This window comes from Falco rusticolus, chromosome 13 (assembly GCF_015220075.1).
Source record: "Falco rusticolus isolate bFalRus1 chromosome 13, bFalRus1.pri, whole genome shotgun sequence".
NCBI lineage: Eukaryota > Metazoa > Chordata > Aves > Falconiformes > Falconidae > Falco > Falco rusticolus.
In genome coordinates this window covers 7,080,019-7,107,190 of record NC_051199.1, presented here as the reverse complement: position 1 = coordinate 7,107,190, position 27,172 = coordinate 7,080,019, and the positions used below count along the sequence as shown (strand labels likewise).

The 27,172-nt window shown below is 50.0% G+C and overlaps 1 protein-coding gene across 4 annotated transcripts; it reads left to right on the top strand.

Moving 5' to 3' along the window:
• The first annotated feature begins 513 nt into the window (after positions 1 to 513).
• On the top strand, positions 514 to 26,291 carry ITM2C (integral membrane protein 2C). Of its 4 annotated transcripts, XR_005107323.1 has the most exons (7): positions 821 to 977; positions 15,964 to 16,101; positions 17,992 to 18,180; positions 18,491 to 18,601; positions 22,457 to 22,607; positions 23,906 to 24,542; positions 24,720 to 26,291. XR_005107323.1 is itself a non-coding variant. In XM_037407425.1 (6 exons), exons 2-6 carry the CDS (start codon positions 16,027 to 16,029, stop codon positions 23,995 to 23,997), a joined length of 618 nt encoding a protein of 205 aa, XP_037263322.1. In that variant the 5' UTR covers positions 514 to 604; positions 15,964 to 16,026; the 3' UTR covers positions 23,998 to 26,291. The 4 variants fall into 4 exon arrangements, 3 of the variants coding, with proteins under 3 accessions (XP_037263322.1, XP_037263320.1, XP_037263321.1); XM_037407425.1 differs by lacking the exon at positions 821 to 977 and adding an exon at positions 514 to 604 and having other exon boundaries at positions 23,906 to 26,291; XM_037407423.1 differs by having other exon boundaries at positions 23,906 to 26,291.
• Positions 26,292 to 27,172: the final 881 nt, after the last annotated feature.

The following is a 27,172-nucleotide window of genomic DNA, read 5'->3' as shown; positions in this document are numbered from 1 at the left end:
TTCCTCCTTGCTGTGCAAGTGCTTCGGTGAGTCCTGCGTACAGCCAGGTAATGCCCCGCCGATCCGGCCGTGCAGAGCGCCTTCGTATCTGTGGCTCCCCAGCCAGCATCCAATGGCACAGGACCAGAACCAGTGGCACAAAAGCACCACACGCACCCCAAATTCTCTTCTTCGTGCCACACTGCTTCTGTCAGGAAGGGCTTTTTCTAGATGATTGCCCCCCTGATGAAGGGGATCCATCTGTTCTGCTGCCCAGAGCTGATCCTGGGGGAGCGACCAGCTGAACACTCTCTGTTCCTCCAGGGATTCTGGTCCCAGGCCTTGAAGGAGCAGCAGCTGGGCTTGTTCCCCCAGTTTTCCCCAGTGGCACCTCCGCTCTCTTGCACATCTGCTCCAGGCACATGCAGCTGCAGGCTTGGGGGGGTCCCTTAAATTCTGTTTCCTTTTCAATTATTATTTTTTTAAAATTTCCATTTGCTGACCAGATTTCAGCAGTGCCGCTTGCGGTACTGAAAACCCCACATGGCCAGCAGCCGGGGGTTCCTGGGGCTGCCGCTGGCCCCGTGTCCCCCCCATATCCTAAACCTGAGGAGGGGCTCGAGAGGTGCTGGGGGCTGCGGGGGGGGGGGGGGGGGGGTCGGTCCCTGGCACTCGGGCGGTGCGTTCGCCCCCCAGCCCTCCCCCGCCGGTGCCCGGTGGGGGGTTGCAGACCCCCGCTCGGCGGGGGGCGCGGGGCCGCCCCGCTGTGGGCGGCGGGCGGGGGAAGTGGCGCGGCCCGGGGGTCCGCCGGGGGCGGGGGCGGCGGCGGCCCCTCCCCGGGGCGGTGCCGGTGCCGGCGGCGGCGCGGAGGGCGGCGGTGCGGGGCCATGGTGAAGATCGGTGTCCAGCAGCCGCCGGCGCTCAAGCCGGAGAAGGAGAAGGCGGCGGCGGCGGGGGGCGATGGGGCGGCGGGCGCCGTGCTGCTGCCCCCGGGCGCCGTGAGTGCGGGGGGGGGGGCGGCCGGCCCGGGCTGTGCCCCCGCGCTGGCGGCAGCGCGCCGGGGGTCCCTGCCGAGGGGGGGCCGGGGGCTCGGTCCCGGGGACAGCGGCGCCCCGGCAAGGAGAAGCCAGCGGTGCGATGGATGTGGCTCGGGGGCGGGGGGGCACGGGGCACCTGAAGTGCGGGGGAGCGGGTCCCGGGTGGGCAGCGGCCGGCCTTGGGCGCTGAAGGGAATGGCCGGCGCCGACAAGTGGCATCAGAACTCGGCCCATGCCTCTAGGTGGTTTTGCCCGGGGGAAGGTAGTTCGGCACTGATTTTACACGGGTGGTTTTCAGGTTCCGACATCTCTGAAGGCTTAGGGTTGGGGTGGAGAAGAGGCGCGAGGAACAAGATGGCTGGGGCTGGAGCAAGGTGGGATGGGGGTAAGGGCGCGCGGCTCTACTTTGTGAGTAAAGTAGGTGCAAAAAAAAGGTGCTTTGTGTCTAGAAATGCTCAGTTTTCGAGGTGGGAGTTGACCTGCTGAAGTTGAATTGCTCTGCTGGCTTCAGGTGGTGGGTGTCAGGGGAGCGAGGCTGGGATCCTGCCAGGCCCCAGGTGGATGCAGGCGCTGGGGCATCCCTGGCAGATGCAGAGCGTGGCTGGGGCCTCGGGGCACAGCTGTGTGCCCCGTCCGGGCTGTGAGTGTTGCGGGCAGTGCTGGCCATGCACCACTGGTGGTGTGGCTGGTGTCCCTCTCGGGGAGGGGAAGGTGGAACGGGCACCGTTGTGTTTGGCCAGGAGCTGAGTGTTCCTGAAGTCTCTGGTGCTGGAGAACTCCCAGCTTGGAGGTTCTCTGGCCAGGTGGGCCCGCTGGGGTACATACCACACACGGTGGTGGAGGGTGATGTCCAGAGCAGTGGGTCTGACCCATAGTGGCAGGTCTGCCTTGTTACAGCACTACTGTGTCGGAGCAGGAGGCTTAAGTGGCATTTCTGTATGCCTCAGACCCTCTGTACGGTTTGATCGTTTATCAGACCCTAATATCTCCCTGACTCAACGTACCATGGGGGAGCTGTGGTTTTCCTCCGTTCCTGCAGCAGTGCAGAGTGCCTCCTGTGTGCCTTACCAGCAAGTGGGAATTGCCTGCCCTGGGGGGTTGCTCTGAGCAGGGGCTTCAGGGGGTTGCTCAGTTCTGCAGAGTTCAGGTTGTATCGTAATGATCTCTCCCATCACGTCACAGGTGGATACGCTTGCATCTCTCAGCTGTGCTGTCAGTGTCTGAGTGTGCTCAGTCTGTCGTGATTGCGTCTATTAATCTGATGCCTAGGAGCCGTATAGAAACCTGTAATGGGGGAATGTGGCCAGCTGTGATGTCTCGGTGATTTCCAGACTTAACCTTTTCTAATTACAAAGAAAACAAGGTGGTAGGTTTCATCTCGCCTTTGATGTCCAACCCCGAAAGTTGACTATTGCACTGGAATTCCAGCTCATGCTGCCATTAAACTAGCTTTCTGCAGCTGGGAAGTTGCTTGTTCTGCTGATCCTGCATGAGGTCAGGCAGGATCCATCTCCTTCTCTCAGCACTGTGAGAAAAGGAGTTTAAGATATAGTAAAATAAAAGATGAAAGTAAGAGAAGCTTATTTCCATCGTTACTGCTGTCGGGTCCCAGGAATCGAAATTATTCCAATTTGGGACCTGCCAGATGAATGAATTGGCATAGGTAGCAAATAATAAGTTTTGGGTTCTTTACGTTGACTTGGGCTTTTCTCTGACTCCTGGGGGGTGTGATGTTGTTCTTTTAAGCCTGTGTGAGCTACAAAGGAACTTAAAGATATGAATTTAGAACAAAGGCTCTTGGTCAGTCTCTTAATTCCAGCAGACATGTAAGAAAATCAGCCTAAGACCTGTGACACAAGGGCAGGAGCAGGTTGCGGTGAGTCAGTGCAGCATGGGGCTGTCCAAGGAGCGGCGCATCCACTGACAGGCAGGTGGCCTTCTCCTGATGCTGTTTTTCAGGGTATCTTTGACACTGGGTTCTTCGGTGTAGTTTGTACTTAGCTGGACTGAGGGAGCGTGTTGCTTTGTAAAACACCCAACTTCTGGGGTTGGTCTTTCCATAGCCAGGCTTTCTTGCCATGCGCTCTCTTCTGCTGCCAGTAATTCCTGTCTGTGTGTGTCTTTCTGTAGCTGCCTTGCAGCAAAATGGCATTGGTGACATGCAAACAAGATGCTATGCATTCCTTTCCTCTTTGATCTCACAACTTCAATCCCAGTGATAGGAGCCAGAGCTGGGAAATGATTCAGCGGAGGCTTCCGCAGCCTGTGAATTTTGGCAGGTGTTCCCTGAATGCAAAGATGTGGCAGGCAGGAAGATGTCTGTGATGCTAATGTGTCCTGAAAAGTGGTAGGTGAGGAGTCCTGACAGCAAGCTCGTATGTGCTGAGCCTTGTTTCTCTTCTGTGCAGCTCAGTTTGAATCAGAAAGAATATGCAATTTGAACTCTTGTCAGAAAAATCCATGGAATTTTGAGGCAGTTGCAACGTTTTAAAGGCTTATAAAAGAAACTATCTTCTTCTTATTAGTAGGAGCTGGGAGGCTGTAGTGGCCTTGAGCAGAAGGCAGTTTGAGGTTATACAGTCAGTAAAATAATTTGTTGTGTTCATTGGAAAATACTTTCTCAGATGAAAAATAATATTCAGTGAGTTTTAATTGAACTCCAGATTTACAGCCTGAAATAGGAATAAATACATACCTATGCTGTGTCTTTAACTGCTCTGGGAAATACGCTCCTTGCATTTGTGTTGGACATGGAAATCCACAGGAACTGAGTAAAACTGGTTCGATGGAGCTCTCCAGTCAAAATTTGGTTTGGGGCTTATTTTTTTGGCTGATTCCTTGTAAACCCCTCTAATACTTGCAGCTAGTTATTCTGGCAGAGTGTGCCAGAGCCAGAGGAAAAGGGGTTTCATTAAAATCTTCTCTTTCACCAGGTGTAATGGCAAACGTTGGAGGAAGGAGGTGTCTCTCATCCCCCTTGCTCTGTAAGTAGCAGAGACTGGCTGCTCAGCTGCCCCGGCCGAAGGCGCTGCCAGATGTCCCTCCCTGCCGGCGCAGGGCGAGCCGTGCCTTATGGCACACACTGCAGCGCAGACTGGGTGTCCATGGGGACCGGGATGGTTTGCAGACAACGGGAAGATGCTTGTGTGCACCAGGGGCTGCTTTCACAGAAACCTTTTGGGGAGAGGAAGCAGAAAGCAGAACCGGTTGTCCTGCATCTGGGAATGGTTGTGCTGAGACAGTGTGTGTGGTCGCGTTCGGTTTTGGATCGAAGTCGAGGGGAGATGGTGTCTGCTCAGGCTATGACTTCTAGGTCTGGCTGGTGGGGGGGAAGGGCTTTATGGGCAAAGCCGGAGGACTGGGAGAGCTCTCTCCGTACCCGCAGGCCTGGCAAGCCTTCTGGAAACACCTTGGCAGTGGCTCATGGGCTCGGAGGCTGCGAGGGGCTTTCCAGGGTGCACACAATGGTGCCCTGTGGGTGCGACTGGTGTCTTGCTCTTAGTTGGTTGCAGTAATAACCAGGCTTTGGTTTCACACCTTTCATCTCATCCACAACCTCCAAGACTCAACAAGACTCTTCCTTTTGGTGGGCATTAGGTCATGCCCTTCCTGGTCAGGGAGAAGCTTCCCACCAGGAGCCGCTGGCTGCCTGGCACTGGATCCATCCAACCCTTCTGTCTCCCTGTGTGGTCTCTGTAGGCTGCACCTCAGCACGACTGCCTGGTGGGGTGCCTCAGCCTGCGGGCTGCAGGGCTGCCAGCAGCAGCTTGACGTAGCAGGGAAAAGCCCTGAAACCCTTTGGGAGTGTGGCCTCTCTGGTGTTCTCTTTCCTGTCACTGTCAAACTCCCCAGTGAGGACCAGGTCCGGTGTGGGTGCGGAGCTCTTGGCAGACGGTCAGTCTTGCTGCGGGGGCTGTTGTGTTGCCCCGCTCCCCTGCCTTTCCTGGCCCTCAGGCAGGCATGACGAGCTGTGACTGCTGCCTGAGCCAGCCCGAGGGGATGTGTGCTCTGGGCAGGTGGCAGCAGGTCAGGGCAGCACAGGCAGCAACGCTGCTTCTGGCCTCACCAGAGGTACCGGTGCATCGTGAGCAGCGATGCCCGGAGCTGGGCTCTGGCGTGTGGGGCAGGTGGGGGAGAAGTGGCTCTCGCTGGCCATGCAGGGATCTCTGCTGGCCCTCTACTGCGGAGTCATGCCAGCCTGGTGAAAGCTGCTGTGCCAGTGCAGTGCTGGGTTTTGTGAGCAAATTCCTTGCAGAAGGCTGCGAGGTGGAAGACAGATGGTGAAGGAAGGGGGTGTGAGGAAAAGGCTTTTAAACAGGCTTTTTCACAAAGCAAGCTGTAAATCCAGAGAGAGGGAGAAAAACTAGCTGGCAGCGCTGCGGATTGATTATGCTCATTGACATGTTTGCGGGCTTGAGTCCAGGCTTGGTGCTCCTGAGCTGTGGGTATTTTCCCCATGTTGAGGTCTTGATTTAGGGATCTAAACGTGGTAGATAATAATTTGAAGAAGCTGCCTCCTGTGACAGAAGATTATTCCTGGCCTTTGCCCGACCCTCTCCATATCCATGTGGGCCAAAGTGATGACTTCTTTTTGTGGCCTGTATGGAGTGGTCAGCTTAAAAAGAAGCGTCGTTGCTGGTTCTTGGTTCTCCATGGTTTAGGGATGCCTTGGAAGTGGAGGAAGACAGCTGAATTGGAAAAAAATGTCTCCGTACCCTTACAGGATCTGCTCTAGTGAAATACTAGACTTCAGCATCTTACTGGACTCCAGACATGAATATTTAATATTCCAGCTGAGCATGACAAAGGATCTGGCTAAAACTGGCAGGAGGATTAGGAGAGGGAATGACTATTTCTAGCAGCAAAAAATGCAACTGAATTTGCAAACACGGAACTGTCTTTCACCAAAGAGATGTAGACTGAAGAGCTGGAGACGGAGAAACTTGAAATGTCTGTCTAGGGGTGTGCACGCTCCCAAAGCTGGAGAAGAGCCGAAACCAACGCAACTTTGCACGTAGGTGCTCTTTACATGGGAAGAATCTGTTGTGTTTACCTGCTTTGGGTGCAGCATTTCTTTTGCAAAACATAGAAAACCAAGGGAAAAAGCTTTAAAAAGAAGCAGTTTAAAAGGGTACAAATGGACCAAATGTAGGTATGAGACAGAAGCGTTGTGCATATGCTGCGTGTAGTAATGCTGCAGCACTGTAGGCTCCGTCCGTAGTACAGGGGCTCTTTGCTTTGCTGTAAGAAGCCCGGTGCTGTGCAGTGACAAGCAGAGCGCTGGTTTTCACCCTGTCGTTGCATCGTGCTGTTTGCATGGCTGTTCGGAGAGAGGTGGCCTGACGGGTGTTGTGTACCGCTCAGAGGGGAGCCCGCATGCAGCAGAGCACCGCGTCCAGGTCTAGAGAGATGGAGCATCTAGGGAGGATGAGTTGTCCTTGTTCACATTCTGCAACTCCTGCTTTTGCGCTACCAAATCTGTGCTCATTAATGGGTTTATAGAAAATGGAAAAGGCATTTTCAATTCTAGGTATTTTCTTCCCAGGTGATGTGTGGGAGCCTAGGTGTGGGAGTTTTTTCTTCTCATTTGTTTTTTAATGTTACCATTTGAGAAGGACAGTGTTGAGGGATTTTGGTTTTTTACTTCTTCCCTCCACACTTGCTTTGCTGAGCTGTTTTTCTTGCTGCCATGCCCTACTGTTGAAGTCGGTTTGAACAGTAAAGCTGAGAAAGGTAAATTTGCCGCCTCTCTCTTGCTGCTGTTAAACTAGAGACTGTTCCTTTGCAGTGAATTTTTGAGTGTAGGGCTGACTGTCAGGGTTTTCCTACGCTGCTGCTGGGAGAAGACATAATTGCTGTCATTGTTCTGAAAGACAGCAGTGACTTCATTTTATGGTGTGACTTCCCTGATTTTCAGGGAAGAGGCAAATGCTGTAATCTGAAATCTGGTTCCTTGTTAAGATGCTTTGAGCTGGAACTCTGGGAAATGCTGGACTGTGACCCCTCTGCTCGGAGCAAACAGTATGGGTTTACAGCTTTGATGCTGCCTCTCGTCTGCAGAGCCAGCAGAAGGCAGCAGCTTGGCTGTTGCAGCTCGTAAGCATCTTGGGCATGCTGCCTGCTCCTTTCTACCGGCCTGCTGGGCATCGTCATCTATAGTGGAAGAGTGAGGTGGGATGGCAGTGGCTTTATTGGGCACAATCAGATCAGCAGTGCTTGGCTTGCCCCTGGCGACATCCAGAATGGCTACTTTGCTTTTGACCATCTCCGCCTGCCCGACTGTAGAATCTCAGAGGTGGGTGCTGTAGTTTTAAAGTGTACGGTCATCTGGATCCCAAACCTATCTGGGCATGGAGCTCTCTGGGGGGAAGCAGTGGTTGGAGCCCAGCAACAGTATTAAAGCGAGTCCTCAGCCCAACTGTTGGTCTGCTCTGGTGCTTCATTAGGACCCAAAGCCATCACTGATGGTGAGCAACCTCAGGTGAAATAGTGTGAAACCCTTTGATGTGTGTGGTGGTCTTTTCCCTGTCAACATTTTCTGCTATCAAATGTGTTGAGACAGCACCCGATCCTTTGCACCTTTTGCAAAACCAGTCTAGCTCTGCACAGGTTGGTAGGTGTGTTTGGTTTATATTGGAGCAATTGTACGATTCTAGCCTGGGAAAAGGTGAGTGTGGCTGCTGAAAGGAAAGTATGTTCAGCTCCTTCCCAAGCATGTGGTCCCGCTGTCACGGAACAGCTTGTCACTTCGGTGGTCAGTCAGGCTTGTGGCTTCCTTCTTCCCAAGCCACGGGTGAAGGTGGAGCGAGCAGACTGGTTTTGTGGGCAGCTGGTAGCAGCTTCGCTTCGCCTGGGCGGAGGAAGAGGAGGACTCAGCTACACCAAGAACAAGCTGAAAGCTGTTGGCATTTCCTTGCCTCAGTTTCTTAATGTTCTCGAATATTTTTGGCATTGGTCAAAGGTCTTTTAAGGAGTCAGGTGTCTGCCCACCCGCATATGTCTTTACCCTTGAATCAAGTCTCTGACTTTTCCAACCCCCACCTTAAGAGCTTCCCCTGTTCCCAGAGCAGTTGCTCTGCTTCGCTTTTGCTTGAGCTGCCTTTTTTCTGTAATTGCTCTAGAGAGGTGTTTTGAGACCCAGTGCCAAAGCTTAACCTTCATTCTTCTTCTGGGGAAAATTCCCATTCTTTTAGTGCTGCCTCCCGCTTCAGGGTTGCAAAAGAGCCCCTGGCCTTCTCCTTGGCTGAGTGTGCTCCTTCCCTCTCCCAGGTGAGGTCTGCCCAGGTCCTACAAAACCTTTTAGCTGTGGTGGTGGAGCTGCCCTGGGGCAGGGACTGATTCCCCCTGTCCTTGGGGTGAGTGGCTGCAGCTCCTGTTGATTTCTGGAAATCAGGCCACATTTATCAGACCCTGCGTTTTGGCAGTCAGGCTGTTAAGCATCCAGGTTGAGACATTTTTTGCCTCTTTATCACAACTGTTTGTTTTCTCTCTGCCTGCCTGTCTGTTCAGTGTGACGCTTGGGGCTTTAGCTATGTGCCTGGTAAGAATAGCCTTATTTTTACAAGGGGCTTTGTTGGCTCTGCTAATGCTCTGAATGGCTTTACTCCTGGGAAAGGGGAGAGGGAGGCTGGAAAAAACCCAGCTGGAAGCTGTGCCTTTGCCAAAAAATAAATAAATAAAAAATATATGGAAATGAATTCCTCACCCCTGTGCAAAGAGGGAGGAGAAACAGCCCCTTAGTTCCAGAAAGGGATGGAAAAAGGAGAAAAGAACGGGGGTTTATATCTCTCGCTGACGAGGGAGAAGGAAAATATCACTGAACGCTTAGGAGCTCCCACATGCTAGGCTGCATTTTTAACGTCCTGCTGTCTTTGTCATATAGCAACAAAGCTGGGGGGTTTAATTAGCCAGTGGTTGTTTTTGATATTCTAATTTCCAGCACTGCAAAGTGACTCCTGAGGCAGGTGGCTTTGTTGCTAGTCACGTGCTGTGGTATTGTTTAAAGATGCGATTAGATTCATTTATTGCAACCTTTTTGCCTTCAGCTGTGATAGTCTCTTAATTACAGGCCTTTTTTTTTTTTTTTTTTTTTTTTCCCCCTATCCTTCAAGGCATCTTTGAGTCCAAAAGCCATCAGCTGTGTTCTCCATGGAAATGCTGCTGCATGCCCTGCCCAAGCGTTGCTCAAGTACTGCGTGTAGGGAGTTTGGTTGCCTTGGAAACTATGTGCCACATATATATATATACACACACACACATATATATCCTTGTATGCACACATTATTTTCTTTTCTGACCTAAAGCATTAGCAATGCTCTTCAGGCTGGAAGGACTCTCCTTCCAGGTAATGGACTCATTCAGAGGCCTCTCATTGCTGGTGCTGAGCACTGACCCCTGTGAGTCTCTGCCAGGGCGATGGCCCAGGCACTGTCCTCCCCTTGGTGTTACCTGGTATTTCTCCTTATTTCACTCCCTCTCCTCTCTCCAAGCATAACTGCTCTTGAGGACAGGACTCATTTTTTGCTCCTCTGGCAGAGGAACCTTTTTTGGAGTGTGGGAGATAATTTGGTGGCTGCAAGGATGAACCGCCTTTGCTGCAGTGGTTTCTCTCTCCATTCCTCTCCCCTGCAGTGGTGTATCTCTCACCATTCCTCTCCCCCTTCTTGCCTGCCTTCGTCCGCCTTTTCCCTGTGCATAGTTTCTCACTTTCCATCTGCAGAGCTCTAGCTTGCCAAGTGCTCCAGTCTCAAACACTGGCTGCCCCCCTGCTCCTCCTGGCCAGCCCTGGGGGCTCTTCACCACCAAGCCCCCCGGGGTCTGAATGCCTAAAGATGGGAGTGGCTCTCTCTGGGAGGCAGGTCTGGATCTCATTGCTCTACAGATCATCCCACAAACTCTCTGGTGCTTTTTCTCATACGTAGCAATTGCAGGCAGTGCCCAGCACCTGCAGGTGGTAGGGGCGCTGCCTGGGGGGTGGGGGGGTGAGAAGGCTTTGCTTCGCCTGCAGAGGAGCGGGCTGTGTCGGTACGGACATGGGGGTTGCTTTCCTGAGAGAGCCCACCCAAAGCCAAGCCCAGCACATCAGAAGAGAGGTCAGTCCGTACCAGCTCACACCCACTGCTGCAGCACTGCCATTTTCCAGCAGTCAGTGGTGGGGTTTTTCCATACGGAGTCAATGGAGGGTGCTGCTGTTGCAAGTCCTTCGGTTTTGTAGAGCAGTAACTGACTTTGAGAGTGAATATGGGACTTGATGCGCTGGAGGTAGAGACCTTGAACTGATTTATTTTTTTCCCTGTAGTCTATATTGTCCTTTGGTTACCAGAAATGAGTAAAAAGTGAGATAAGTTAGATTTTCTGATGTGAGTTTCCTAAGTTTCGAACCTGTGTCTTCTGAGGAAGCCATGTCTGCCTGTGAGCATCTGTAGTTACATCAGGACAACTTCAGTGTCGAGAGCTCCCGCTGCTGCTCCCTTGAAACAATCAAGCTCCCAGAGAGGGGTGACGTCTTTCCATCCCAGAGAGGGGTGACGTCTTTCAGGTAGCACTCCTCTCCAAACTGCATCCCTTTGAGTATTTACTCTGCATCACATTTCTCTTCTCATTTGTCAGTTGTCAAAATCACATCTACTATTTTTAGTTGCCCCAAGCTTCTTTGCCTGTTGGGGGTATATATTTAGGCACTTGCTGAGCTGTGTCCCCTGTTTGTCAGGCTCTGCTACACCTAAAATGAAAGATTTCAAATCTCTGTGTTTCAGAAATGCAGGAGAGATGGTTTGTGGAGAAGTGGGAGCTGTTTCCAAAGCTGAATAGGCAGGAAAAGGTTGTGAGTTGAGCCCGTCTCTGCTGAGGTGGTGTGTGACTCAGGAAGGAGCAAGGCATGACATGACACCTTTAATTTCCTCACTTCTGTCATCTTTAGCAAGACATTGGTGATGAAGGAGTGATAGTATCAAACATCTGGGTTTTTGTAATGCTGTACTGTACATATATATATGAGAAATATCAAAGGCAGTGCCTCACTGGGAATGGTTCTTGCTAGCAGCTGCTGCTGGTGGTGTGTCCCCAAAGGCTCAGGGCTAAGCCAGGAGGGTTTGCTCAGCAGTAGGTGCCCTCAGCAGTGCCTGGCAGGCATTGATGTTTCCCCTGCTCTTACTGTGGCCTTTGGACTTGATTTCCATGCTACGGACCAGACATAGCACCTGTAAAGCACAGCCAGGCTTCTGTACCCCACCCCCTTGCATGAGATGGGAGATAATTTGGTGGCTGCAAGGATGAACCGCCTTTGCTGCAGTGGTTTCTCTCTCCATTCCTCTCCCCTGCAGTGGTGTATCTCTCACCATTCCTCTCCCCCTTCTTGCCTGCCTTCGTCCGCCTTTTCCCTGTGCATAGTTTCTCACTTTCCATCTGCAGAGCTCTAGCTTGCCAAGTGCTCCAGTCTCAAACACTGGCTGCCCCCCTGCTCCTCCTGGCCAGCCCTGGGGGCTCTTCACCACCAAGCCCCCCGGGGTCTGAATGCCTAAAGATGCCTAAAGATAAGGAGAGATGTTCCTTAGCCATTCAGCAACAAACGGATAACGGGACACCAGCCATTTTCATCATGTCCTTAACAAGACATGAAATCCTGAAGACATGAAATCCACAGACTGAGTTAGGATGCTTTTCCCCCCTCAGGCTAATTTCAAGCCTCCTCTACCAAATGGTCTGTACCATAACGCCATCCTCTCCCATCTGGATGTCTGCTGCCTGTGCTATGTCCTGCCTGTGAGCAGGCAGGGTGCTGAAGCATAGTCAAGAGTCTGTTTTATCCAAGGAAAGGAATTCCTTTTTGTATTCCAGTATCCTGTCTGCTGCCAGGCGCTGGCTTGAGTGTCTGTGAAGCTGTCACACCTGCAAACTAGAGCAGAGTCAGCATGTCTGGTTATTCAGGCTTGTGTGCTGGAGCTGCCTCTGTCTCTCGCCTGGTGGGATGAAGTGTTAGTAGGCTGAAAACCCAAGACATGCAGGCACTCTTCTTGAGATGGATGCGTTCCCCCATTGCCCGTGCGGAGGAAGAGTGAGCTGTACCTTCCCTTCGGGTTGCACAAGGCAAGGAGCTCTACCTGTGGCCTCTTCCAGTTTTCCCACTGTAGGGTCAGCAAAGTGGTGGCTTCTGCTGTTTGCATCAGCACTGGAGCATGTAGTGGTGCCAAGAAATGCGGAGCAAAGAAAGGATCATTGCATGGAGTAGCAGGGTGTTCCTGTCCTGAAATTGTTGTGGGGTACTCTGCGGCGCTGTGGGTCTGTCTGTGCATCCTCCTTGCATGCACATCCTTAGCGTCTGGACCTTGAACATCATGCTTTTCTCCCTCTACTGTTGCTTTTACATCTGTTCATTCATGGAGAAGCAAATGAGTGTTTGTGGAGAGGGGAGGAAGGGCCTTATGTTGATATTTGTGTAAAATATGCCCATGTGTTGGAATATTGTGTTTAAAACTATGAAAAAGAAAAGGAAGGCCCATTTGCTGAACGGAAATACCTGTCCCTACCTCTGCCCAGGGATGGTTTTGACCCCTACCTTTCCCGTTTCTCTCTGGCAGAAAAATCCATAGCTGTTTGAGGCAAAAAGTTAGTAGAATGGCTTGTTGCAGAAAGAGTGCCTGGTTAATGAATTTTTACAGAATATTGCTAAACAGCTGGTGAACGTACAGCATTTTTTTTGTGTTAATATTTTGATTTTGTCTTCAGTGGAAATGCGCATCTCAAAGATGTAATCTGCTCTTCAGGAAAACACCGCTGCTGAGTCTAATTCTTTTTCCCACCACCAAAATTGATGGAGACTGGCAATACTGCCAGATCTGCAGAGTGTAGCGTGAACACAGTGCATGGTTTCGTTTGCTGGTTGGTCCTGGGGGTCTTTCTGGCGGGGATGGCTTTCCTGCACCCTGCTGCTGGGACCACCTGGTTCTCTTTATGGTAAGGTTAGCTTAGGGGAAAACTGCTCCCTTGCTGGGGAGCGAGGCATTCCCATGGCAAGAACAGATGGAAATGAACTGCGATGCATTTCCCATTTTTAAAAATAGCCACATTCCTACTGCAGGGAGTGGTGGTCTGTGGGAAGGAGGGATGTTGGGGCATGAGCGGGCAGCAGCCTGTGGTAGAAGCTTCTTTGATTTTTCTGACCTGGTGAAGATTTGTTGTCCTGGGTGAAATGCTGTTGAAGCAGGCCGTGCACTGCTCTGTCTACAGGCCCGTCAGCACTGAGAAAGCCTCCAGCCAGAAGCCGAGGTGCCAGCTCACCTGTAGTTGCTTTTAAATTGTAGTTCATTCATAGTGACCAAAGGCTGGTGGCCTTTAATCTGCTGAGCTGGGGGGTGGAGATGTGTGTTTTAGTGAGGGTTTGCACAGGTGATTTTTATGCAGTGTTTTGCAGGACTGTGGTTAATTATTCCCCTTGGTCTGCCTGGTGGCGTTTTCAACCTCACTGCCTTAATCTCCGCTCCATCAGAATGGTTGCTGTTGAGTTTTTCTTTCCTCCTTCAGAATTTGAGGTTTTTCTTTTTTTTTTTTTTTTTTTTTTTCCTGGTGTTTTGTAACATCCCAGGGCAAAGCTCTGCTTTGCTTTCCCCACCTTGTCCCAAAATACAAAGCTCAGGCATTTTTCCCAAAGCCAGGAATGTTTTGTAGGGAGCCAAACTCATCTCCTTTGGTGGTGAGAAGTGGGATGTCTTGCTCTGTCTTTGGCTGTGCAAAGAGCACAGAGCTGCTCTAGCAAAAATAGCAAACCAGTGAGGTCTTATTTGCCCCTCCCTACCATTCTTCAAATGCAGTTTTTCTTTTTAGTGGGAGTATTTTTTTTTCCTCTTTGAGTTGCTGTGTCCTTCTGAGCCCTCTCCCCTAGCTCTCCATGGAGTTAGCACTTGCAGCTCACCAAGGAAGCGAGCAGTGCAGTATCCATCGCGGTAACCTGGCACCTTTCAGATGTGATTCACTCACGGAGCGTTAAGCATTTTCTCAGCCATGCTTCAGTGTCAGTAGCATGAGATCTTTTAATTCCTCTTCACCCCTACTGCCTGCACTTTTTCTGATGACAAGTATCTGGGAAAATCTGTTTTTGTGAAACACTTGACATAGAGCATGACTTTCCTGTCCTAGCAGTTCATTGTCAGAGAGCCTTTAAACTTCCTCTAGGAAAGTGTTGGGTTTTGTGAGGTTTTTTTCTTTTCTTTGTGGCTTGTCACACTTGCTGCCCCTTGTCTGCAGAAGGAGACGAAGGGAAAGATTGGAAATGAACTTTAAAATGTGGTGGTTTTCAGTTTGCTCATCCCTTTCTTGGCTGGAGGAGCAGTGACAGACTGATGGTACTGATCCTTCTGTGTAGGGAGCTGGTGGTGAATAGAGGTGCTGTGGATCTTTCAACAGCTGGGATGAAGGAGAAATAAATATAGATTAATTTCTTCTGGAGGCGTGCTGGAATTGTGGCTCTCCCAAAGCAATTTGGTCTTTGCAGTTATCAGTCTGAATGTGGCTAGGAAAGAAAAAATCGATAGCTGGAGCATCCCGCATTGGCTGGGAGTGGAGCAGGTTGCAGGATCCTGGCTCTGCCCCTGATCTGCCTCGCTGGAGCCCAAATGCTGGGGAGGTGGGAGGGATCCCCGCCTGGTGGGCTCCCCACAGGTGCTTCAGGGGTGCTGGGGTGCTTTAGTCTCAGGGTGGGAGTGACCTGATGCTGCCTCCAAGCCTGGGACTGAACTGCTGCTCTCGCGCGGGCTGCTTCATGTCAGGGCAAAGGGAAAGGTCTTTGCTGCTGGGTCCCCTGGGCAGAGCTGGTCTCACGCCATGGAGGGTGGCAGGGACCGAGGGGCATCTCCTTTTGGGGCTTCAGCACCTGCACCACCCTGCAGGTTTTGGCCATGTTACCCTGAAGAAGCATCTTTCTTTTAAAAAGTGATGCTGCTTAGAAATGAGAGGCGGCTGTTTGCTTTTAAATCTGTCCCTCCAGTTCATACTGGTCTCTGGCTATCCGTGGAGTCTTTCAGATCAAACACGGCAGATCATGTAGCGTGCAGAGGGAGTTAATCTGCAGGAGCCCTCCCTGGTGCCTCTCTCCCCTGCCAGCCTGCTCAGCTGAGGGCAGCTTTCAGCTCTTCCGTGTGGAAACTAGGGCATCTCTGAACCACCTTCTTTCATCTGCCTCTGAAAGGCCTTACCTCCTCCTGCCTAACGTTTTGGAGGGTTATTTTGGTAGAAAAAAAAAAAGTGTCGTAGGCTGGGATGAGTCGTCCCATGGAGGTTGCCTTGCCTTTGCACTGCCCTCCTTCTCGAGGGCTGTAATGAGGTGAGCTGGCTACTGCCTATATAGATCAGGCAGCACTCTAAAACCGGCAGGTGTGTTTCCTTTGATGCTCTGACCATGCTCCTGGAAGGTGTGCACAAATCTGTTTGAAAATGAAGTTGAGCTGTTTGGGTAAGTTCAGGGGGCCAGGAGGTACCTCTCCGAGACCAGTAATTTCCATCTCAAAAATTTGGCCTGAAAAAATTGTGCAGGAGTAGCAGCATTTCAGCACAAATTTTTGAGTATAAATACACAAATGTTACATTCAGTAGCCAGGAACTGTTGGTTCTCCATTTCCTTTTTTTTTCAGTCAGTCCTCATCGCCCACTGAAACAAAGCTTGACTTTGCTCTGAGCGGTTGGTGGGAAGCAGAGTATACATATATGTGTGTATGTTCACACACCCATATATTTTTATATAAATAAGATTATATTTATATGGAGGGGTGGGAGAGCAAAATGCAGAAGCGTTTTACTCTTGCCAGAATGCTCTCAGATGTGAAGTCACTTTGCAGGGCAGTGCCTGCTGCCTGCAGTTGCGTACCACAAACCCGTGTGTGGCCTTTGCGTGCAACATGGTTGATTTTCCAGTCCCTTGCAGTGGCAGCTGACGGACGCTCTCGTTTTCATCTCACAGGAGGAGCCGGCTCCCGTGGCGCAAGGCCGGAGGTCATCGCTCAGCGGGGTGTGCTACCTGACCATGGGTCTCCTCGTACTGCTCCTGGGCTTGGTCTTTGCGTCGATGTATGTGTACAGATACTTCTTCATCACCCAGGTAGGGGTGAGTCAGGAAGGACTTCTGGTTCTTCAACCGTAGCAGCCAGACAAGCTGCTCCAACCTTTGAAAGAGGCGGTGCTGTTATTTGTTGCTTTGCACTGCGGGAGCTCAGGAGCCATTCCTCTGGGCACTGCAGGCAAGCCCTGTCTTAAGTGGTAGGCTCAGGCTCACCTCCATCCCAGCTGCTGGGACGGGTCTTCCAGAAACCCTCCTCTTCCCCTCCCACGTGGCTTTGTTTTGCCCCTCTGTTTTTTTTAAACTCCATAAAAATATCTTGCCAGTTCTACCTTTTAAACCCAGTGTCCCTGCTGTCAGGGGTAAGGCCGTCCAAAAGCATGGCTCGCAAGGGCAGAACAAGCCCTGGGGAGAGCAGGAAGGTACGGGCAAGGGAACAGCTTTTTGCAGTAGGTTTTTTTGGCCCTAGCACAGCGAAATGCTGTAGGTGTAACAAAAATAGGTGCTGCTATTAATAAAGCAAGCAGAGAAGTGAAAATTAGGTGGGAGATGGTATGGAAAGTTGAGCCCTCAGCCTCCAGTAAATTCAGCACCTTTTCTTCCGCATAGTCTTTGCAAAGCCTGGCCTAGCAAAGGCACGGGGCTGGCAGCGTTGTGGTGGGTCAGAGCGCAGGGAGCGAGGCAGGGCAGAGCTGCTTTTTAAGGAGCGAACTGCTGAGCTCTGTGGCTTGCGGAGAGTTTAGCCAAGAAACCCCAGAGCATTGATGTGCTCTGAAGCCCTCGTTCTGCTGCAGAGCAGCTATTAGTGAATGAGTTCTCCCAGGACGGCCAGCTGCCTTCATCTCTGCAGCCAGCACTTATCCACTCAGCAGTATCGTCTTTTTATACACTCCCTTGCTCCATAAATTTTCTTGCTGTCAAATTAATTTGCAATCTTTGTTTTAAGATACATCAGTGCTTTATCGCCCGTGCTCATCTATACCTGATCTGGGAACTCTGTGACGGCTGTAGGGCTGCTCAGCCCTCTCTCACCCTGCTGTGTTAGTGTGCCGGCCCCTGTTGCAGGGCTCCTGGTGTAGATGCTTCCTTGTGAGAAGCAGCACTGACCACGTTACGGACAGCATTCAGTCCATCACCCACTCAATAACCTACCCTTGGCAGATGCTGAACGGCACTGGGAAATGCCCACTGGTCCATTTAGGGCCACTTGTCATCACCCCAGCTGCCTGCCTGCAATACCAAATGGCAGTTTATATCCAATTACACAGCAAAGCCCGTTCAACATGGTCAGAGATGCTTTGGAGACCAAGGCAACAGGGTCTTTATGTCTCAGTCTGCAGTGGCTGCAGTTTGTCCCTGTGGTCCTTGAGCTCAAACTTGGTCGCTCACCCAGTGTTAGCTCTCTTGCTCATACCTTGTGCTTCTGGAGCCCTGGAGTGCAGCAGCTCTTGTTTTGCAGTGAGGCAAAGCAGCTTTGTTTAGGTGCACCTGCCATATCCAAGCTACAGGTGCCTTTAGAAATGATGCTATGCTGACCCCAAGTGTATATGTGTTATGTAGAAAAATGCAGTTACTGGAAGCCACGTCTATGGAGGGATGTGAACAGTTTGGTCATGAAATTTAAGAGTCTAGAGACAGTCACTTTATCTTTCTGAATTACTCCTTGTGAAATCCCACAGGGAATCCTTTATTCCCTTTGGACCTGGCTAGCAGGAAGGGAGACGTGGTCATTTCACAAGGGTGTTTTACACTGTCTTCATCAAGAACGTTTTCTGGTAAAAAGACTGATCTTGGAATATCTTCAGGCACATGTTAGAAAAGAGTAGTTTTTACCCAGTATGGGTACAGTTCTTCCCGTGTTTGCTGTAGCTGTTAGTGGGGTGTTGTGGGGTGTATGAGTACTGTACCTCTGCCTGGATCTTGTCCCCACAGCTGCCCCGTGAGAGCGTGTTTCACTGTGGCGTCCTTTACGAAGACTCGCTGTATTCGCCATTCAAAGGGCAGCTGGAGTTACACGAAGACGTGAAGATTTACATTGAGGAGAACTATGAGCAAATCAACGTCCCAGTGCCCCAGTTTGGAGGGAGTGACCCTGCGGATATCATCCACGATTTCCAGCGAGTAAGGAGCTCTTGGGGCCTTTGGGGGGCATGGCACGGGGCTGGGGTACACCAGCACTGCACTCGTGGTGTAACACTATCACTGTTGTCGCACATGTCTACGATGATCTTATTAACTGAGCTGTCCTCCTTCCTGAGGCCTTTTCTGAGATTTTCCAACCTGCTTGTCTTGCTTGGTAGGGAGGTCCTTGGACAGGTTCGTCGTTTAAAGCCATTTTCTGTGTTCCCCAAATTCCCTCTTTTCACCCATTTTCACAGCCTCATTTCACTGTGAAGGGCTCAATTTCTCAATTTCTGTGCTTGGAACACAGGGTCTGACTGCTTACCATGACATAACACTGGATAAGTGCTACGTCATCGAGCTGAACACCACCATCGTGATGCCTCCTCGCAACCTGTGGGAGCTGCTAGTTAATGTGAAGGTACAGCTGCAATTCTGCTTGGTTTACGCACTTTATTGAGTTGGCTTGTGGGTGCCAGCTGGAAGCTCATGAGAAATAAAAACTGCTGTGTCTGTGGAAGTAAGCCCTGGCCCCGACAGAGCTGAGCCTTCACATAGAGTGAAGGCTTCAAGTGGGTTTAGCTGAAATATTAATTTTGCAGACAGCACGGTAACACTGGCATGATGGATCAACCTGACCAGGGTGACACAGATAAATAAGCAGCAGATTCCTTCCCTCTGCTGTTTACTCATTGTAAAAATCAAGGGAAAAAAGGAAAAATTTCCTCCTTTTACTCTCACTGTGGTTACCAGTGCTGTTTGCCATTTGCAGAGCTCTCAGTGTCCCTTGGGGAATAGCAGGCCTTCAGCTTTTACCCTTTTGTGGGGGGAATCTGTGCTGCCCTCCTTGTTGTGCTGGGGGCTGCAACACCAGACTTGGGCTCACGTGGTTTTGCTCACAGCCGGCATTAATTGGGTTTAGTACCAGCAGTTTTGTTCAGTTCAGAAGCCCATGCCGCTATCGCAGTAACTGAAAGCAGTCTTTTTAAAATAGAGTACTATTTAATCTTAACAGCAGGGGAAAAAACCCCAGGATTTTTAAGACTGCAGAAGGAGCATATCTATCTCAGTCTTTTGCAGGTAAAGCAAAGCACTGAGCCTGGATCTTTTACTCCCTTCTGTGAGGGTCTATTTAAAAGAAAATAGGAAAAAAAAAATTAACTTAGTCTTTCTTGAATTCCCTTTGCTTATTTGCTGGTACATGCAGTGTGATGAACTTTGTAGGGGTTAAGTTCAGAGGCAGAAGGTTGTGCCTTGAGAGAAGCCTGATCTCTACTTCTTGTCAAACTCCCAGTTTGTTTCCTAGCAGTCCTCGTAATTTCATGCACTGTGACTGTCTGGCAAATATGTTGGGAACCCTGCTGGGGTACAACACGCATTAACTTGTAACTCTCCAAACTGGCCACAGCTTCTGATCATGGCAGGTGACCAGTCTCTTGGGGAGAGGGAAATGGAAAAGGCAGGATTGCACAAGCTGACAGCTGAGCCCCAGCGAAAAACTGAGATTGGAAGTGCTGGTCACATCCTAAAATAACAGATACAAACTCACAGTCAATAAAAATTATGCTTTGTCTTTTTCAGAAATCTAATTTAAAAAGGGGATAAAAATACAATTAAAATGGTCTTATGTGTTTGATTCTTTAAAGAGAGTATGAAGCAGATGTGGGTTTAAATAACTTTCTGATTATTGGGATGGGTAAGTGTCCAGTCTGTCTGTGGAGGTTTTAGCACGTACCTTAAAGACATTGTTTTTAAGCATTTAGCTTGGTCTTGAGCTCAGAAAAAGTGTTTCACCATGAGGACAGTGAAGCAGCGTAACAGATTGTCCAGGGAGGTTGTGCTGCCTCCTTGGAATCCTTGAAGGTTTTCAGAACCGGACTGGATAAAGCCGAAGTCCCTCCCCAGCTGAATTTCCTTTAAGCCTTTGATCTTCATGTCCACGGGTGGGACCTTTCTGGTGGCTTGTGTCAGGCAGAGAGGGCAGATTTCTTCCTGCTGCAGGGACCTTCATCACCTGCTGACTTGCTCCACTGCTCATTAGTGCTTCTTTTTAGATGCTGGATGAGCTGCATTGGTCCTTCGACTCAGAGAGTTTTTGCCTTCTCTGCATCTCGGAATCCAGTCTCTAATGAATGAGACTAATTCCCAGCTGAAAATTTAGTTTTGAAGATGTTGAGTGGCTTCAGTCCTGTTTCTAGGAATAAAGCTCACTCCAGCGAATAATGTAGCAGTTTGCTCCAGCAGACCTTGGCAGCACAAGGAGTCAGTGAAGCTCCTTTGCCTTTTCCTCACCGGCCAGCCTGGTGCCGGGGTGCCCCTGTGCAGTGTGGCTGCCACGTGCCCTGCGCCTGCCCTGCAGTCCCTGCTGTGTGCGGGCACAGCTGCGCCAGAGCCCGCTCAGGTCTTGGCCCTGCTGTCACCGTGTATGTATCACCAGGCCTCTTGTGTGTGATTTTCTGCCTGTAAATGGCAGCTCTGCTGCTTCTTGCAGGCTTTATTCTCTATAGGTGTGACAGTTTAGTGAACAGGGCTGCCTAAATACCTGAGAGAAAAGGATGGAGGAATGCTCCCCCTGTGCAGCAGCGGGAAGTTGGAGATGACCCAGTTAAATGATGGATGATCCACACCTTTTGCAGAATGCAAGATGCTCAAAGCTTTAGTTTCCCTTAAAAGTCTTGGTGGAGAATGGAAGGTGTCATCCTTGTTGCACAGTCCTATGATGCAGGAGCGATGATTCCAGACTACTTCAGCTGCCACAGCTATTTAAATTTAAAACAATGAAGAGACTGGATTGTGTGCATGTGTGCTTCTCTAAGCCCTCTTACTAGGTCAAGGATGTGGCAAATCCTGAGCCCTGCCCTGGGTGTTAGCATGACAGCTCCTGCCAGTAACTGCACATATCGCATGCCCTCTCCTTCACTCTCCCACTGAGAATCAATAATTGAATTTCTTCCAGAACTGTTGTGTTAGTGTAGTACAAACTTCCACTAATAGCCTAGTCCTCCAGCATTAGAGGAGAGATTTATTGATCCGGTAGGTTATGCCAGCCCAGCAGCACAGCACTAAGTTAAGGCGGCACGTTTCCAGGTACATCTCTATGGAGATAACTAGTTCTGTGCTGGAAACTGAAGAGGTGGTATTTGAAATTGAACTGCTGTTGCTTACTTTTCCCCTTGATTATATTTATATTGGCCCCAGGTTCTTTTATTTCTTTGATTCTTCTTAAGGGAAAGGGACCAGACGTGTGTCATTGCTTCATGGCCTCGTTAGCATTTAGTCTGCTCAGGAGTGCCTCCCAGCTCACGCTGTACTTGTAACACCGCTGCTTATTGCCACGGTGATGCCCAGACAGCTGCAAGATGCCCTGAGCACCCAAAAATCAGTTTGCAGAGAGTCTTCAGTGCAAAGCAGATCCCTTTCATGTAGAAAAAGAGGCGGTCTCCATCCCTGGGATGTACCCCCAGGTACCTCATTTCCTCTCTTCCCGTTTTTTTCAGCCCCTGGTGGCTTTCTGCCATGTCCTCCCACCAGGCACCCCACTCATCACCCTGCCCTTCATAGCAGCCTCAACCCCAACAGCAGGGAGCTCGTGTGTGCTGCTTTGCCTCAGCTTGGTCCCCAGCGTGAGCCACCTTTCTGCACTGCTCCAGAGTCGCTGGACGATGCCCCCGAGGCGATGGCAGCGTGCCTAGCGCTACCACGCAGGGCAGTGTTTCTAAATGTGGTGCCTGTGGCACATCTCTAGTCCCTGTTCCTGTGGGCTCCAAGGGCAGGAGGCCATTGTGGCTGTGATGAATGGACCGAGCAGGGGGAAATGTGGAAAACTCAGGAAACTGCTGGAATCTGAGCAGGGCTGGCGTTTTTGGGTTTTGCCTTTTGAAGTCAATGTAAAGTGCACATTTTCAGTGGAGTTCCTGGCATTTTGGTTGAGCCTTGATCCCTCTCCAGATGGGTTTGTTGTGCTAGCAGAGTTAGAGCTTTGCACACCCTCCTTTAAAACTGAGGTTAGTTTAAAAGCAGGGTTGATCCTACACTGGCTTCACCCCATATGTGAACGTTCAGGTTTTGGATCTAATCCATTTTGTGTGCCCTGTGCTAGTAGCATGGGACAGTTTACTGCAAGGACAGGGGCGCACATTAACTGGTCCTTGTAAGTGGAGTTTGAGCCTTCAAACCATGAATTTTCTGCAGTTTGGCAGTCCTTGGTGCTCTGTGTGAGACAGGAGGAGATCATGGCACCATTTGTGCTTTATTTTGGTGGAAATTGTCATTTCAGAAAGGGACGTACCTGCCTCAGACGTACATTATCCAGGAGGAGATGATCGCGACCGAGCATGTCAGTGACATGGAGCAGCTTGGCTCCTTCATCTACCGGCTCTGCAGTGGCAAGGAGACCTACAGGCTGAAGCGGAGGAGCGTGAGGAGACGTAAGAGCCTCGTTCATTCAGCTGTCCTAACTCGCTTTGCCCCCGCATCACGGTTGTTATTTCTACTGTTACAGCCATGCTGGCCTCTTCATGGCGAGAGGGGAGGTTTCCCTGTGGGTGTAAGCACACAGGAGATCTTTTTAAGATGTTTCCCATCTAAGTCATCTAAATCCAAATCTGGGATGCTGCTCTGCAAATGGGTGCTGGCCGCTGTGTTTCTGTTGTCTGTCAGCCGAACAGGAACATGGAGAGAATGACTGCAGGAACCAGCAGTTCATTTACATGTGGGCTTCCAGGGCTGAACTAATAGCAGTGCTGTTGGGAACTGTTTGGAAAATTTCCCTGATGGAGACACCTGCTTCAGTGGCAGCTGTTCGGAGCAGACTAGGTCTGCGAATTGCCTTTAATTAATAAAGTTTCTAATACTATGGAAAAAGTTTTGAAGAGGGAACATTGGACTACCTTAAAATGATTTCATGAAAATCAGCGATATGTATCTTGCATATTGCTGTATGTAATATAATATTGCTGCAAAAGACTCCTTAATTTCATAATTTGTATTTATTTGCTTTTAGATACTGTACTTAAAGTCTTACCTGAAACATGAACCTGTAGGCGGTTTGGGTTTGGATCTCTAGGGATGCGTTTGGGTGCAGAAGTCACCGTGGCTGTAGTTGGTGGATGCTTTCCCCACAGGAGCTGCACAGTTATGTGCGGGGCTGCTGGCACGCTGGCTGCTGCTCTCGTGGAGCCCTGGCACGGTCCTGTTTGTCAGCAGGGCACCACCGGGTTTGCTATAAGAAGGCAGTAGCTGCCTGGCAGAGGTGCCCAGAGTTGATGTGCTGCTGTTTAAGGGCATGGGGAGCATTACTTGTTTCCCAGAGAGGCTGAAGCCTTAGCAGGATCAGTGGATGCAGGGATGCAGACAGCCGGAGGGGTGGCTATTTTAAGCCCTCCTTAGCTGTATTCAGAGCTATGCTCTGTACCAGCCTGTGATTTCTGCCAGTTTCATGAGGGTTTCTGGTCTTTGAGATAACACTGAGATGCTGCCAGCTGAAACCAGCTGTTTCCAGGCGGTTCCTCCAGCTCATGGCAACTCTTACTGGAGCAGAACCATGGCCTAGTGAATACAGCTATTCTTCCAAAGACCAGATTATGCTGCTTTTCATACGGGCTGTGTTCCTGCATTCCAGTGTTCAGTGGTTGCATCTCATGTGCTTTCCTTCCTCCACTTGATGTAGCTTTTACAGATTATCATTTGTTGAATTTCCCCTCTCCTCTCTTTCAATCACTTCTAGGTATCAGTCGACGTGAGGTTGGGAACTGTCATCGTATTCGTCACTTTGAGAACACTTTTGTGGTCGAAACTGTTATCTGCAAAAAGTCATGAAGACACTCTCCAGATGTAACCTTCCTTGGCTTTGCTTGCACACACATGCACACACATGCTTTCGGCCCTCTCTTTAGACATGGTAATCTTACTTTTTTTACTCCCTCCCCTGCTTGTGCAGCTCTAACCTCTTGGGCCCATTGTGGCCTCAGAGTTGGATTCTCTTCTCTCCCTGCTACCTACCTGAGACATTTGCTGGGCTTAAATTTACACAGTGGTCAAAGATAACCTAGGATTAGATGCAGCTTCTTCCACACCACAGGTTGGGAATCTTTTTTTGGGAGCAGGTTTGGGGTAGGAGGGATGGCTGAGAAACAGGAGCGCTGGAAAGAAGTGCTCTGAGGCTGCCTTGGCACCAGGACAGAAAGTTGATGCATAAGAAGAGGGTTACCATTTTGATGCTGATGTAATGATCAGAAATACATAACCAGATGCATTTAGGAAAAGAATAGGTGTGAGGCTACAGACAGGGTGATTCAGGAAGCCCAGCAGAGTGAGGGTTTCTGCCCAAACCATGCTGTGGTGGCCCCAGCTTGCCGTGTGCTGTCGCCCTGAAGACCAGATTTTCAAACATCAAAAGCAACAACTGTGTGTTGCTTTTATGACCGGCTCCTGGCCCCTCCTGAGCACGGCATGGCTCAGCGTGACCCACTGAGCAATGCAGGGTATCCTGGTGGGTGTTCAGGGTGGGTGGGAGGCCAGGGCAAGGGGCAGTGAGGTAGGCTGGGAATGACATGAATGGCGCAGCATGTCCCTGCTCCCCAGTCACAAAGCAGAGGGTGAAGTGCAAGGCTGTGTGGTCTTTTCTCTAACAGAGTTGCAGCTGCTGTGGATCCTGGGCAGATGTGCTCTCACTCTGCCTAAGTAAATAAAAGAGGTGAATCTTTGATGCAAGGGGCCAAAGCTCCACCGATGTCCCATCTATAGGCCGTGGCTGCAGGTGGAGCTGAGTGGTTTACTCCAGCCCTGTGTGTCCTGGCCAGCTCTGCTTGCTTGGGAAGATGAGTTATGTTCACATGGGCCTGTCTTCCTGAGTTGCGGAGATCCCATCTGTGTGCAGATCAGGTGCCATGTCTACGTACAAAGTGGTGTCAGCAGAACTGGTAGTTGAGAAGCAGATTATTTTTTATTTTTTTAACAGTGTGTATTATTGTGTAACTCCTCTGATGAAAGCTGTTTTCATAGCAATTACTGTAGTCTAGCCATGTATCACGTTATCTGCAGGCACCATTGTAGTACAGATACTGATACAAGGCAAAATTCAGCTGATCGATATACTGCGGAGAAATTGTGTGAACGAAACTGCATTTCTATTGATCATCAGACAGAATTGCAGAGTAATTAAATATTCTTCCCTCTGTTCCATAAATATAGTTAAACCTAATTAGGTTCTTGAAATGCAGGCAGTTTTTTGGCTTGAAAGAATGAGGCGAGTTTCAACTTGGCACATTCTTGTTAATTGGTTTCCAGCAAATCGGGACTTGTTCACCATCTGTTGAAATGAGCTTGTTGTTTTAGAAGAGGAAGGATAAAGTAAATGCAAGTACAATCATTAACTCAGCAGAACCAAAAAACATGAATATATTTTAGAATAAAACTTTTAAGTAATAATACTGCAAGTTAATTATGTGAAAACAAACCAGGATCTCAAAATGTAATCTAATGGGAATTAGTATGTCTTTAGAGGCTGAGAATATTATTTTTTATATATAAACCTAGTCAACTATAAACAGTAGGTTTTAACAAGTAGAGGAGGATGCTTTGGTTTCACTCTGCTTTAAGCTTGATGTAAAATGAAGAATTACGTGCACTTCATGCAGGTTGGTAAGGAAAGTTTCCCACTGCCAAAGGCGTATTTGCTTTTCTAGCGTGTTTTTCCAACAATAATTTGCTGCTAGCCCTCACCTTTCATTGCGGAGTGGATGACAAGAAGTGTGTCAGAGAATGGGTTCACTTAATGGAAGTGCAGCAAACTGGTAAATTTAAGCCCTGCCTTTCTCTTAATTTCTAGGAACCTAAGCCTGCACTCAGGTGAGCATACAGACCTTTTCCCCCTTCCTTCTGATTCTGCATGAAATAACTGGTCATTGCGTATGCTAACTCTGTGCAATCTGCAGTTGTCAGGACAAACCTTGGTTCTTTAAGGTGAACTAATGTGGTCACTGTTTCATAGAATGAGAATGCAGTTGTCTAGAAAGAAAATACAAGATGCTTTGTATATTTTGTCTGGTAGGACTCTTACTTCTTAGGAAAAATCTATGGGATAATAAAATCTTTTACCTCTGATCTGTAAAGCGTGTGTTTGTTTGGAATGAAAAGCACAGGCCCTCCGTGAAGCTGTCTCTTGTGGGAGGCAGCAGCCAGATCTCTGTGGAAGGGCCAGCCCAGCGGCAGCTTGGAGCTGGGCAGTGGGAGGATGCTGCAGTGCGGAGGATGCTGCCCACGGTCATGGGAGAGCGGTGTGGGGAGGTGGCTGAGCAGCCCGCTGTGGTGCCTGCTCATGCCTGCACTCTGCAGGGCTCTTCCCCTGGCCTTGCACTTCCCTGGGAGGCTGAAGGGCAGCCCATGGTGAGGAGGTCACTGCCAGACTGAGATCTGTGAAACAGCAAGGTACCTCTGCTGCTTGGGTGGCTGGTGGGTGGCTGATCTTCACGCTCAGCCTTGCTTCTCCAGCTGCCTGGCTTCTGCGTGGAAATCTGTCTGCGTGTGGCCTGCCCCTGCTGTTGCCTTCTGGCTGGTTCTGCAGGGCAGGCCTTTGGAGGGCTTCCCTCCTTGCTGCGTGCAGCATCGTGGGTCCCTTAGTGCTCTCCTGAGCTTTCTCTCCCCCTCTTCCATCCTTTGGGTAGGGTAGTGTCAGAATATTGTTCCTGAAGTTGGCTGTTCCTCTTTCCACAATTAGTCTCTGGTCAGTCAGTAAGGAAGTTCACATTTTGCTTGTTACAGTCATTTTTGCTGCATTTTGAGTTTATGTCTTTAGTGTCTGGATGCTTTTTCAATTATTGGGGTTCTGGAGAAGGGAGCTGCATCTTGCAGTAATTATGTTTACTAAAGCTGCTTCTCCCAGGGTGGCCCAGCCAGCTCTGCCTGATGGCCGTCTTCTTCCATCGGCACTGGGCTGAGGAAGCGACTCCGCATCTCCCCATGGGGAACCTGACCCCTTCAGACACGTTCGCCT